This window comes from Dendronephthya gigantea, unplaced genomic scaffold (assembly GCF_004324835.1).
Source record: "Dendronephthya gigantea isolate DGI-Jeju-01 unplaced genomic scaffold, DenGig_1.0 000033F, whole genome shotgun sequence".
NCBI lineage: Eukaryota > Metazoa > Cnidaria > Anthozoa > Malacalcyonacea > Nephtheidae > Dendronephthya > Dendronephthya gigantea.
The window spans coordinates 294,110-308,586 of NW_021163043.1; the positions used below are offsets into that span (position 1 = coordinate 294,110).

Sequence of the window (14,477 nt, forward strand, 5' to 3'; positions counted from 1 at the left end):
TAGTAGACCTATTTCGATTCTTCGAGCGCTTTAAAATCCCGAACGACAATAACCTGACCTTTAAGAGACTATGACTGCACATAAAAATGAAATAAACAAACGAAAAAGCATTGTCAAGGTGAATTTTGCTGTCCGGGTTAAAGTTTATTTACGATTACATGACAACAACACTAAGTTCCAGCCCGCGCGGGCTGAAATTCTTGTCATGTAATCGCATGCGCGATTTTGTTAGGAATTTATAACGGCTGAAAACACTCCATGTAATCAGCCCCTAATATAGTGTATTTTGAAGCGAAATTAAACAATATGCCGGGGTGAATATGTGTTTATTAGATATACTAGCAAACTATACCGCTATAGTATAGAGTGGTCACTACAAAAATACTACAAAAAAACTACACAATTATTGATCAGTTCTTATCAGTTCCAAAGGATTATATTTAAGCTTTTAAAGTGACAGTTGGTAAGCTAGTTAATCAGTGTACTTAATGGAGGCAGCCCAACAGACAAGATGCCACGAACAATCTGCGATACCACGTTTACCACTGTTGTTGCCTAAGCAACGTTTTGGATGAATTTCCAGGCCAACTTTGCAGGTCTTTGTCTTGCGACCGGTGATACGATCTTTGACTTCTTTCACGATGGTTGAAGCGAACTTCGAGTTTCTCAACTCTGCTGGCAAACGTTGCTCCAAAATGCTCTCCCAGAACCAAACCCTAGAGCAATCATCGGTGGCCAAATAGTAAATGGTCGTCTTTTTGACTATCTTACCATTTTCATCCGTCTTCGTGGATTGTTCGACGGTTTTCTTAAATCCATACTTCTCGAGGTCAGCCTTCTCCAGGATTTCCAGCACCTTTTCGCCACTCATCTGCGTCTTTTTGTCAAAAACACGAACCACGTCGCTTTCCGCACCGTTTACTAAAAAAAACATTGAGGTAAGTCGCGCTGGAAACCGGAATGGCGGAATCTACCTGTGCTATATAGACAGTACCGAAAAAAAGTTGCCTTAATTAGCCCTTCTTACGATGACGTTTTTGGGGTACTTTCAATTTTCTGAGATGCGTTTAAAAATTATAACAACATAAAAAGCTTTTTTTTTTTAGAACAACGGAACATTTGAAGAATAAATTCAGCCTGAAATTAAAGATAGTTGCCGTTACGAGGTCTTACGCCTACAGTTTTGAAACTAGGGATTCAAGGATAGTGCAAAGTTTTCATGCCCTGTAATACCTAAGCAACCAGAGACGTTTGTCCCAATATAAACATTTGACTAATGCCAGTAACTATAATGAACTAGGTTAAACATTAATCAAAAGGAAATTACTCAAAGTACTCAAGTTACGTTAGCCGCGGATACTGTCACTATTAAATTATAATTTTAGTTGCCCATGTAAACCAGCCTAACCGGGCGCGATTTTCTCAGTTTAATCTCTTTTCTTCGTCAAACAACTGTGACTACATTCACTACATTTATATGATGGCAACAATTTATCCGTCATTTCATACCAATGGCCAAAATAGTTGTGTTGTAAATAAGTTACTAAATAATGTAAATAAACCGCGGTGCATATTTATGTCTATGATGTGGATAACTTCGACGCGTAAATCGATACAAAACAATATACTTATAATCAATACTGTATACCGCCAAAATGATTTGATTACTGCACAAAATGTCCGTTTTGTTTAGTATCATTTATGTACTTTATGCAGAATATCAGGTATCGACTTGCTTGCTAACCTCTTATAGCTCTATTTATGGAATAAACCTTCCAAATTATATTTGTGTTGAATTGAATGCTCGTAATTCATAACATAAGTTGATAAATAAATTGCGTAGATTCTCAAAGAATTGCTCGATTTTTACGCCCGGAATGTTTTGAAGCAATGCTCGTCGCTCCTCGTTTCTTTACAACGTGAATAACGTTCAAGTCTAGACGGCACATGCGCAGTTGCGACGTATAAGAAAAAATCAGGTGTTCCGGGGGGTAACACTGCGCAAATCCCTTTAAAACGAAACCCAAACCGCGGAAAAGCAATGCTTCAAAATTTACAGTAACTGTCAAAATTCCTCAATATTTTGGTGAACTTCGCAAAAGGGATATAGTGCATTAATAAATAAAGCAAGTTAAACTGATTTAAAAACTTTAAATTAATGATCACATACAAAAAGTTACTATACGCATAAATCAACTACCCCCCGTAAAGTTACACTATGACTGACTGACTGACTCGTTTGAATTTTCGCCACTCATCACAATACTGCAAAGTTTCTCAAACTTTGCACTAAAAAGTACCCCCAAAAAGGCGGCCTATTCGTCATCATAAGAAAGGATAAAGGCGAGAAAGGCATGCATTAATTAGAAAAACAAGCAATAACACACAGCTAAAGGCAAGAATAATGCTACACACACCTGATGGGGAAAGAAAAATCACCAAAGCAACAATAATTGCGATGCCAAACTTCATCTTCTCGATTTGCTTGTCTTCTTCAAAGTCTTCTTTCTTCAATCTCTTATTTCTTCAAGGTTGTCTTTCGGACCAAACTGGAATTGATCCGAGCTTGACGAACACACGACTTTTATGCTATCGATTTGGAAATTGACTGGGATGTCTCATCGTGGGAATTACTGACTGGCGTTAGCTTCCTTCAGCTGGTTTCTCCAGGTAGCTGTTCATTTATTTGCCCTCGGCAATTAACGAAATATCTAGGGGCGTTGCGAACAAGTCAGGATTGGGGAGTGTCTTGTGATGATAAACCTTTTAATGAAATCTGGGTCTAGATTTCACCTGAGCAACATTTTTTTGTATCAAATAAATGAATGGCAAGAAAGCTTCGTGAAATTTGTTAAATCAAGATGGTATCCCAGAAAATACAGTTGTACGGTAGACGACGGTACAATCTTCGCTCGAGATAATTTTCTGGAGCAGGTTGTACGAAAGGCGTTTAGCTTAAACGGTGGATAAGCCAAAGTTTAAAAATACTCTCATACATCTTGTGAATGACTGAACCTGCATCTTATGCATTTAATATGTACTTCTATTGACAATTAAACTATTTACATCGAAATATTTCAGCTTAGCTGTTCAATAAATAGATAATCTGGTTTTCCATTTTTAATCTATCCACCGTTTAAGCTAAACGCCTTTCGAACAACCGGCCCCTGATGTCTACACCTTTGTACTTTGGTTAGTTTAAATGTTAGCAAATATGGGAATAGTCAAACCACCAGCAGCAACCTTAAACTTCCGAATCGCACGTTTGTTCATACTACAGTCGGAAGCCGTTACTTTCAGTGCCAGTGCGAAATCGATTTGTGCGAATTTCCAGGCCGACTGTGCATTCATTTTGCAGCGCTTCGTGCACGGAAATTAACCGGGCACCTTGCTTCAGCTGGTAAATGTCTCTGATATTGCACAACATTTAGATGTTTATTCATACGAGTAAATATTTATACTAGATTTGCACCAAAGATCAAGTTAAGTGAATGTCTATCAATTCTTAATTAAATCTAATGAGATTTCATATGTTTGCTGCGCGTTTCGGGTTTTTAAATTTCTGAAGATTCTGATCAGCCAATTCTGCTACATTACTACCATCAGCAAATCCAACCAGTCAGTTTCTTTTATTATATGTAACCAGTCACTGGCAGTTATAAAGAAGAAACCAGTCGTAGGAAGTATTCTTTCACACAATAAGACCGGCGTTGTAGATGGTGTGTGCTTGCATAATTTTTCCATGCATGTCACAATGACCACAGAGTCAGGGCAGGCACCTCCTTGTCTATACTTTTGGAAGTCAGTTCCAAGGTCAAAATGCAAGAATAGGTCAAAGAAACGAAAACTCGAGAATTGCTTCAAGGCTTTCTTTTGTCATCTACTTTCACACTTTCACTCAAAGGAAGTATTAAGGACGAGCCAAAAATTGAATGAAAAAGCAGTAGCACCGAGCTGGATAAAGAACTGGATGCATATGGGGGACAATGGGGGACCCAACATTCGCATTGCTAAGTTAAACTAACGTTGCACTTGGCGAGCGAGTCAGGATTGGGGAGTGTCATATGATGATGATCAACCTTTTAATGAAATTGCCTAAATTTTCCTACGGCTACGGAAACTGGGCCTACATTTTACCTGAACAACATTTTTGTTGCTCAAACAGCTCAGAATATGATCAAGTGTATTTTAACTTTAGTTCCCGTTAACTCGATTTTTATGTAGATACGTGTGTGTAAACCCCATTCCCCTTTCAAGCGCGCAATGCGTGACGGTAGTTGATTATCAAACAACTTTCAGTTGCAATATCGCTCTGCTTTGAAGCGATTTTGTTTGTAAGAGAACCTTGCCGATTCCTCTGCTTCTTTGTTAAACTAAATCGTTCCTGAACATTGCGAAATAACAACTCAAGTTGACCTTGATGATCAACTACCGTCACGCATTGCGCGCTTGAAAGCTAAAATGGGAAATGGCTATTGCCGCACCACCAGCCGCAACCTTAGTTATGCTTCCGCATTGCACGTTTGTTCATACTACGGTCGAAAGCCTTTTTTCAGTGCCAGTGCAAAATTGATTTGTGCGGATTTCCAGGCCGACTGTGCATTTCTTTTGCAGCGCTTCGTGCACGGAAATTAACCGGGCACCTTCCTTCAGCTGGTAAATGTCTCAATTGTTGACATTGCACAACATTTAGATGTTTATTCACACGAGTAAATATTTATACTAGATATAAACCAAAGATCAAGTTAAGTGCATGTCTATCAATTCTTAATGAAATCTAATGAGATTTCATGTTTGCCGCGCGTTTCGGGTTTTAAATTTCTGAAGATTCTGATGATTTACATTACTACCATCAGTAAATCCACCCGGTCAGTTTTTTTATATCTAACCGGCCACTGGCAGTTATAGGGAAAAAAACCCAGTCGTAGGAAGTATTCTTTTTCCCACAATAAAGACCGGCGTTGTAGATGGTGTGTGCTTGCATAATTTTTCTATGCATGTCACAATGACCACAGAGTCAGGGCAGGCACCTCCTTGTCTATACTTTTGGAAGTCAGTTCCAAGGTCAAAATGCCAGGATTTTTTTATTCGTCATCTACTTTCACAGTTTCACTCAAAGGAAGTATTAAGGACGAGCCACAAATAGAATGAAAAAGCAGCAGCACCGAACTGGATAAAGAACTTGATCCATATGGGCGACTCAACATTCGCATTGCTAAGTTAAACTAACGTTGCATTTGCCAGACAATATTCAGCGATGGAAAGATACAAAGGGAAAGATTTTTTTAAACAATGCATCGCTTTTACGATTTGCAATAATTTAGTTCCCATTTGACTTTAGTCAACTTCATATTGAAGGCTTTATTGTGAACTGGATCAGGGTAAATATTCCACTCCATTATAGAAGGATCATTATGTCGTCATATAGGAAATTGCATACCGTCTGAGTTGTGAGAAAAAAGGAGGTTTGGAATCACAGGTCAAGAAACAGGTGTCCGAAGGCAAGGCAATCAAAAAACGACAACAATATTTGTACATAAAGAATATGTATTTTTATTTTAAACAATTCATTGGCCTTTTCCCTTGTTTCCACTTTGCGCCTTTAATACGCGAACAACAATCTTCTGTTCTTCAATTAAAAATGCCCGTACAATTCTAAGGAAGACGTAATGCGTACCCGTTATTTGTATATAAACAGCATTAGCCCCCAGCCCAAGATTGCTCTAGTGTAAACTTTTGTGTAGCTCTTTCTAAAAGATTTTCTAAAGAGTGATTCGTCATCATATTAAGACAGTGCTTCCACTTTCACAATTTCCTTACATTTGCGTGGAAATTTTAAGGAAGTTCGTATAGTAAAATCAGTGAAATGACTGAGTAAAATGGACTCTCCTGAGGAAGGCTGAAGGCTCTTAGGTTAAAATATTGAGAAGTTTGTCTAGTCTAAGCAGTTATTTTGCCACATTCGAACTGGTTATTTTTTTAGCTATAAAATTTCTTTGCAAAAATGGAAACATTTAATATTAGCAATTAGGTATTGAAATTTAAGAAGTTTGATCATTTTTGCTGCAAAATCCTCATTGGAAACATTAAATTGTAATATTTTTCATTATCTATTTTAACAATAGATATTATTCGGATTTTCAAACATTTGCTAGAAATATTTGAGCAAGCTGAAATGGATCTAATAAAGAGGTTACCTAGGCTGTAATGTAAACAAATTCTTTGTTTACATAACAAACTGCTAACTTTTTGTTCAGAAAAATCTAAAAACTGCTGTTTTGAGCAATTTTCAGTAAGCTGGACCCGCGTTTTTCAGAGCAGAACAAATGCGCCGACCCAAAAGTAAATTACCTTTAATCAACAAAGGCACTTAACTCTGATATTTTAAAAAACTCTTTGAAACTTAGACTTCATTACCAAGTTTCCATTGTGATAAGAGTAATTTTGATAAAAACAAGCCAACCCTTAAACCACAATGAATACTGAATCTCGGTTGGTCAAATTGTAACAAAGCTGGTCTTTGTTTATGCAATGTTTTCGTATCCAACAAGTACATGTTATTTTATTATTCAAGCCTGGTCAATGTCAAATTATCATTGACATCACCCCGCAAATGAAATGTTGAGTGTTGTTCAGTAGACCAAGGGCAGAATAAACATTGCAAAAATTACAACTGAGGTCCTCAGGTAGGAGTAAGATCTATGCCTATGCAGCTTTCAATTTCAACGTTCACTTGAAAAACTATGATTGAACATAGAATTTATGTTTGTATGCAACAAAAGAAGAGCATTGCCTAGCCACTAGTGATGCAAATACCCCAGACTGATAAACATTCATTTCATATTTTACTTACCTTTCCCTCACACACTGGGCACATCTGGAACCTCCGTAGGCTCTTGAAACCGTCTTTTTAGGCTTGGATAGTTGTTTAAGTTTCCTAGGACGAACTGCCGGCAACTAGGATGATATAAACAGCAAAATTAGGTAACTGTAATAAACCGTAGAATTGAGTTGCTGACCATAGAATGGTTTCATAGCATTCTATAGTCTACACTGTACTTCAAAAGCAAGCATTTCTAAAGAACATTTACAGAAGATTCTCCCAACTTTCTGTAAACATTTTATCCAGCCCGACTATGCCAACACAATTGAATTAATTATCCAACAACAAATTTTCAGATGAAAGTATACAACTGAACTCTCTTGTGTAAATAAATCATCAATTTGTAAAAAAACCCATGTGGATTATTCTCTTGTGTTTGTGTCGAAACTCATATTGGTGTCCGTTTGTGTGCATTTTTGAATCATTGATGAACTTTATGTATTGTACAACAATATATTTGACTAGGATCATTAGTTGATTATGGAGATAAGTGACCAGTACATTTTCATGTTGGCAATATCATGGAACTCAGCAAATGGTCATTAACTTGCTGTCTGGTTATGAGTGTGCGTACTAAATACATTGAGTTATACTGGAATAGGAGCATGGTAAAAATAAAAGAGAACAAGAACCGTAAGCCTATTTCAGATGTGGAACTTTTCATGTACTTTGTTTAAGTTCATTTGCATTTGATTCGGCACACAAGAAGTTCAACATCTGAAAATGGGCTAAGATACCACATGTTGAACAAAATTCTCAATGTTAGATGCTTGTATTGGGATAGTTTAATACAGCAGTGGTTGTAAAGGTATTAGACTCCATTGATCAACTGATTGGCATAGAGGGTTGATAATCACTGATTGATCTATGCTAGCTGCACTATACTTCTGGGGCCGGTTTTATCAAGGCTGTTTAGCTTAAACAGTGGATAAGTTCAAAATAGAAAGCAAGTCTATCGTTTTATTCAACAAGCAAACTAAATGTTTTTAATCTTAATACAAAGATACTGTTTGCAACTAAATATTAAGTGCATAATATTCAAGTTGTCTCATTCAAGAGAGTTGTAAGAGTGTTATTTAATTTTGACTTATCCACCGTTTAAGCTAAACGGGCTTGATACAACCGGCCCCTGTCAATTAGTGCTTGATAAATGCTTACCCCTTGCAGTTTCTTTTTACAGTCACCACATTTTGGCACACTACCTCTCTTTTTCGTGTAAAGGTATACAAGTTTACCTCCTGTGAAATGAACACAAATTCAATATATAAAAAACGTGCTCTTCGTATTAAAATACTTCAATTACAAAGACTACAATCAGAGAGCGTCACAATATGTCACACTAGTTGATAGTATTCATTGTCAAACTGTTATCTTTCGATCTCCTCGGAGACCATGAGTACAATAGTGCATTACTATTTAAGTTTTCAAACTTTGTGGGTTCTTGTGATAATTTTTGTCACTGAATACAATTTAGTAAAGAATAAACATCGCACTATACCTGGTGTTTTTGAGCTGTAGAAAGAAAATTAAAAGAAATTAATAAATTTAATATCAGAATCACAAAACAGAAAGCAAAGCAAGAATTTCCAGCATATTACTCTTACATTCGTCTGCTGTTGGATTTTGTGTTGTAAGACAAACGTCGCCTCAAAGTAAGTCGTTGGGCCATCTACGAGGAAAATAATGACACGAAATTGAAGGGTGCTTATTGCATTTTAAAATTTCGCTCGTAAAAGTAGAAAAAAGCAAACAGAAATAGCTTGATTCAAAGGGATTGTAAACTTAAATAATAAAAATATACCTTGCAGTTGCCAATATGGCGGAAAAGAACGAGCTTCAAGCCAGCGGAGCTTCATGGGAGATTGCGGAAATTTTAAGGAATTTTTGGAAAATGTAAGTTGCATCTAATTAGAATAATTGCATCTAATTAGAATACGAAATAATGCTAATTGATTGCCAACCAATTGGAACTTCCAATAAAGATTTACCGTAAATCCGTAATTAGAATCCAAATTATAAGTTTTGATATGTGGATATTTCTGTGTGGGTCAAGGAATCATGACTTGAGTATTTCTTGTTAATTTCCTCGTTCATTTATCTCAATATTTTCTCTCTATTATTTTTACCCATAGTCTACTTTTCCAAACGGTTGAAAATAATTCTATTTAACCACCTATTACCACTTCATAGTATATTTCATTATTATAATATACAGCAGGTTCCACTAATAGGATAATTCATGTTTAGATACTTGTGCATGTAAATGTATTATTGTTCACAGCAACCTCAATACATAATCCTTTAAAATTATGGTAAAAAAACTATTCATCTTCAAAAGTGAGAAAGTGCAGCAAATTCTAATGTATTTTCAATACACTGACATCTCTGTATTTATGATAAATAACATTCTCAGTGTAATATATTTTCTTTGCCTATTTGCCTATTTCTTGAAAACGTAACATTTTAGGCCCAACCAGGGTGCGAAATCGCACTGCTTCCTTTCCTGACCCAAAGTTTTTCACCAAAGTTATAAATTACGGCCAAACTGCCTCCGACGGCTGCAGCTATCCCAATAGCTCTAACACCAGCTAAAAAACGCAACACAATCATTAACTAAATGGTTAGCACGAAAAACACATTAAATTTGTTTGAAAAAGTTCATTTGAAAATCAATTCTTTTACCTGTTGATTTAAATATCACCCCCGTTGAGACGGCGGCAGCAATCGAGTTGTATTCGTCCTCTTTTTCTCGTACTTTGCCAATGCCGTAATCCAATGTGGAGTACATTAAAGCTAAAACTCCTAGACTATTGGCAACAAATGGCCCTCTTCGTGTGCAACCATTTAACACACTAAAAAAAAGAGGTAACACTTTCAGTGGCATCCAACAGGGGAACGAAGGGGGGATCAAGACCCACCTACCTAATTATTGTTCTAAAACTAGGGGGGGAACAAACACATCTCACCGACATTGTGTACTTGACAGTGGACCCCTCTTATTTTGGGCTAGCTATACCACATGAATTGAATATTATGGACCAACAGCAACCAGATTTAAACTATAGAAAATAAAGTGATAATTTTGCAGCAAACAAACCTGTTTACTCTAAGTTTCATCGTTTTTCCATCAGGATTCTTGAGACCTTCATAACAACCCCAACTGCCGCCAATGACTAAACCTGTGAGATAGGACGAACCAATTCCTGAGAACATTCTTTCACCCCATGTCCGCGTCTTTTTTTGATCCGCAGGGAATACAAATTCCGCGCCACTACCCTGAAAATTCAAACCAACAATTAACCACTGCATTCTCACATGAACAGCAGAAGTTAGAACCTTACCTGTTGTAAATATGAAGGATTGATACTTAAATATGGCGATAATGATGACGTGTTTGCGTTAACTATTGGAAAGGAAATACAAAATTAAAACAAGTTCTATTCATTTTAAATGTTGAAGTACGAAGAGGTCAACTAATGCATGAGCAGCTAAGATGACCTCACATTATTACCATTACTCTCCTATTCTATCAAATCTAATGCCAGTTGATTTTTCTTGTTAGCAGGGGATTGCTGTTAGTTCAAACACCTTTTCCAGCAGACAGTTTTGCGAAATATAAGAGAAAACATACTCCGAAAATAAACATCTTGTAAACCCAAAATGTGAGTTGTTAAAAACAAGACACAATATTAACAAATCATATCTTGGGTTTACAAGATGTTTATTTTCGGATTATGTTTTCTTTTATATTGCTGTTAATTATTACTTATAACATCACATTTTGGTCACATCAAATGTAATTTATTGAATGAGAAGATAAGCTATCTCAGTAACTTAGCAGTCAAAGCACTGCACAGAAAATGCCTGGGAAGGTTCAATTTCTGTCATTTCAAAGACCCATATCAAAGAAATTTTGAATTGTTGGAATTGATTTGTGCATGATTTCCACTAGAAATAAAGTCCCCCCATTTGCTTGCTTTGATATTGAAAGAAAGGTGATTGCCATTTGGTGAATGACAATTGTAATGATACCAGGTTACAGAGCTAACTCAGAATGGAAAAACAGAGGGTCGGTTATGAGTTGGTATATTTAAATATATACTTCAAAGTTCGATTATTGACCTAATTCTGTTGAAACAGGAAGGTAATTCTTCAAACAAAATTTTAACGGATAGTTGAAGGTATATTTCACTCACCAAATGCCAATTTTAGGAATATCAGAAGCGAACACATGGCAATTTCGTCGACTAAAGCCGACCACATATAATTGTCACGTCAAATAAAACTAAATATGAAAGTCATTGATTCTTACCAGAAACTCCCATTGTCGGGTCATTCGACGAGTATTCCTCGGTGTAGCGGCCATCTGATCGACCAAAATTCATGACTGACCACGATTTAAGATAGTTTTCCAAACGATTTTCAACAACTTTCAGGCCATTTTCTCAAATTAATGCACATTTTCTGACGAAACACGCGTGTTACGAAATTGCACAATCGCCGGGTACAAAACACCGATGTAAATCATGTAATTTACCCTGGGAATAATTTCCTAGGGTCTTAACTCGCGCTATGGCATCTCAATGACCTCATAATGATTTCAGTGGGCACCGGATGCGTTTAGCGCGGCGGGGAAGTGTTTCAGAGATGGTATGGTGAAATGGTGAAAAGAATGTTCATTTCACCATAGCAACCACACGAAGAGGAAGCTTAAACCCAAAGTTCACACGGATATGCAGATCAACAGGAGAACGTGTATTTTCAGGAGTTTTATCAGGTTTCGTAACAGAATACGTGGTACAATAAATGCAAAATGTATCGACAACTTCTGGTTTAACAAATCCAGTTATTTATTTCCTTGTTTTGCAATGTACAAGTTTACTATAGGCACCGCCATTTCATTTTTATATTTGCCAAAGTGTGGCGGAAAAACATAAGTTTCAGTCGTGGCATATAACTGTTCTATAGACGCGATTTTTGTCTTTAAAAAACAACAAAAGTACTCTTTAAAGGAACTCCATTACTTTTGTCATTTGTCGGTTAACACTATCTTTACAAGTTCCGCATAAGCTCCAAAGTTCAAAGTTCCGCATTCCGCATGGTTCTACTGATCACATCATATGCATGTCTTGTGACGAACAGGAAGACCTCCTACGAAAATTGCTCATTGACAGCCATACGTCATGTTTTGTTTTCAATATAACTCGGTTTTATAAATAACAAAATGTTTCTACCAAGGCAAAGTGTCGCTAAACGAATTGAGCGGGCAAAAGTAACTCTTCTGTAGAATTGTTGGATTAACGATTGGCCAGTTTGGCCTATCAAACGGTATATTGACCTTCTTTATCGAGTTATCGTGTCTAATCTATGTGTTTCTAATCTAAGTGTATAAAAAGGAATGACTTTGTATTTGTAATATTTGTAATTCATGCCTAATATTTGCATACATCGTCATGTCAATATGTTGTAGTCGTAACTTTCTCACGAGTCATGACTGTCAGACGTGTTTTATTAAGCGACACATCAGTCCGTTTTAAAGAATACATGAAAACTTTGTAATTTCGAAAGCAAACGTACAATAAAACTTTATCTCTTGAACCGAATTACTTTGTCAACTTTCATTTGTAATTTCTCAAGAAGACTTTAATAAATTAATGTCATATTTTGACCGTCTACTGCGTACAGTGGTGTATTTCACTAAATTTGAGGGGTCAATATATAAAGTCAGTCAACTACATATTGTATATCTTATATTTTATAGTCATAAACTTTCCCGGAAAATGGCGACAATAACGGAATTGGAGAATGCTGTTCCCGGGAAATTTGGTTTTCTGAGATATATCTGGACGGTATTTACCTATTTATTAAGAATGGTAACGAAGTCTTTTAGACTTTCAGTTAAAAAAGCCTTCGTCATCACAGAACACACCCAGCATGAAAATCTGACAAATATGGAAAAACAAGATCAGAGTTGTCAGACTTCAATAGAGCGTTGTTACCATGGCAACAAATATCGTCGTCATAATGGGAACAAGATATATGTTACAAGTATCAAGGATGTATTAAAAGTCCTCGGCCGGCATTTTAAAGAGGTTTATGCAGGATTTTATGAACCGCCACAAACCGCATCATCCTCGTCTTTTAATCACGTGATAGTCCTAAACCTGTTCCAGTCCCCCAAGCGCGCAACCTTTAAGCCACACCCCAAGTACGATGAAATAATGGCGAAACTAACGTGGCTTGAGGACAACGGCGACTTTGATGAATTCGACAGGTATTCGTCAAAACAACACGATCGCTATAAAAACGAAAGCCCGGATATCACCGTCGCAATATTGGTCGAGCAATCGCGTTGCATGCTCTATAGAGATCAGCTCCCGCAGGCTAAGTTCCTCGCACGGACGTCCCTCGAGTTGGCCACGAGCACCGCGTGTCCGGGATTGTACATCGCGCGGGCCTGTCTCCTGCTCAGCGCGTGTTACCGAAAAAAGGGGAAATTGGGAAAAGCTAAAGCTTTCCTGAACAAAGCGTGGCAAAATCTAGCGACTATTGACAACAACGAAGATTGGTGTCGATATTACGACGCTTATGGGAGTTATCTGAATGGAATAAGCGATACCATGACACTACCGGGCCTTAAGGTCCTCGAAGATGCAAAAGAATGCTTTTCCAAACAGCTGGAAGCGGCTGGTAGGGAAACAAAAAAGACGCTCTACAGCCAGCGATTTCACGCGTTGTTAAAAATGGCGCGAACGCTCCTCGACGCTAATACCATATTTGGTCAACAGCGCGACGTTCCGGACAGTGACGTCACGAAAGCCGGCGAATACCTGGACAAGATCGAGACGGAATTGTTGGAGAATGTCGCACGTGGCCCGCAAGTGCAGTTCATGATCATCAGAGTAAAACAGTATTATAGACAACAGAGGTTCCGGGAGGCAGCATCTTTGTTAAAAGAGTCTATAGATATGGCTGAGATTGTGGGCTGCGGTCAGGACAGAGCGTTAATGGCACACGGGCTGAAAATGTTAACACTCAAAGCTGGACAACAAAATTCTAAAATATCGAGTGCAGAAGGGACTGGAGATAGAGAGAGCAGTGATGGACGAAGAGAAAGGGAAACCCTTGAAAGCGCATCTGACTCAGTCGGCGTCTTTGACTCAGATTGACTTGGCGACTGATTGAAGAGATAAATTGAATAGCGTGTGTCGTATGCAGAGCTGCTCTCCAGAATTAAGGAAGGAGGAGTAGAGGGGGGAAGAGTAAGGGGGAGGGGGAAGAATGGGGTTAGTGGAAGGGGGAGAGTAAGTGGGAGGAGGGGGAATGGAGTTAGTGGAAGGGGAGAGGGCAAGTGGGAGGAGGGGGAATGAAGTTAGTGGGGGGGGAGAGTAAGTGGGAGGAGGGGGAATGGAGTTAGTGGGAGGGGGAGAGTAAGTGGGAGGAGGGGGAATGAAGTTAGTGGGAGGGGGAGAGCAAGTAGGAGGGGGAATGGAGTTCATGGGAAAGGGGATGATGAGTATGTGAGTAGGTAGAATGGGGTGGGGGGAAGTAGTGGGAGGGCGGAGAGATTCAGGAGAGATTGGGGTAGTGGCTG

At 37.9% G+C, this 14,477-nt stretch overlaps 4 protein-coding genes across 4 annotated transcripts; 1 reads left to right on the forward strand and 3 right to left on the reverse strand.

The window, feature by feature from the left end:
- Positions 1–348: 348 nt before the first annotated feature.
- Positions 349–2,590, reverse strand: LOC114525164. Its single transcript, XM_028546388.1, has 2 exons — positions 2,418–2,590; positions 349–921 (listed from the first exon to the last, which is right to left on the reverse strand). Exons 1-2 carry the CDS (start codon positions 2,470–2,472, stop codon positions 473–475), a joined length of 504 nt encoding a protein of 167 aa, XP_028402189.1. The 5' UTR covers positions 2,473–2,590; the 3' UTR covers positions 349–472.
- Positions 2,591–5,529: 2,939 nt separating this feature from the next.
- Positions 5,530–8,723, reverse strand: LOC114525203 (60S ribosomal protein L34-like). The gene is made up of 6 exons (XM_028546423.1): positions 8,685–8,723; positions 8,488–8,552; positions 8,382–8,395; positions 8,042–8,121; positions 6,854–6,957; positions 5,530–5,655 (listed from the first exon to the last, which is right to left on the reverse strand). The coding sequence occupies exons 2-6, from the start codon at positions 8,550–8,552 to the stop codon at positions 5,568–5,570; spliced, it is 351 nt and encodes a 116-aa protein (XP_028402224.1). The 5' UTR covers positions 8,685–8,723; the 3' UTR covers positions 5,530–5,567.
- A 331-nt stretch (positions 8,724–9,054) lies between these two features.
- Positions 9,055–11,381, reverse strand: LOC114525159 (mitochondrial import inner membrane translocase subunit tim23-like). Its single transcript, XM_028546381.1, has 5 exons — positions 11,196–11,381; positions 10,225–10,286; positions 9,981–10,159; positions 9,566–9,735; positions 9,055–9,471 (listed from the first exon to the last, which is right to left on the reverse strand). Exons 1-5 carry the CDS (start codon positions 11,266–11,268, stop codon positions 9,347–9,349), a joined length of 609 nt encoding a protein of 202 aa, XP_028402182.1. The 5' UTR covers positions 11,269–11,381; the 3' UTR covers positions 9,055–9,346.
- Positions 11,382–11,836: 455 nt separating this feature from the next.
- On the forward strand, positions 11,837–14,100 carry LOC114525151. The gene is made up of 2 exons (XM_028546372.1): positions 11,837–12,211; positions 12,645–14,100. Exon 2 carries the CDS (start codon positions 12,664–12,666, stop codon positions 14,050–14,052), a length of 1,389 nt encoding a protein of 462 aa, XP_028402173.1. The 5' UTR covers positions 11,837–12,211; positions 12,645–12,663; the 3' UTR covers positions 14,053–14,100.
- Positions 14,101–14,477: the final 377 nt, after the last annotated feature.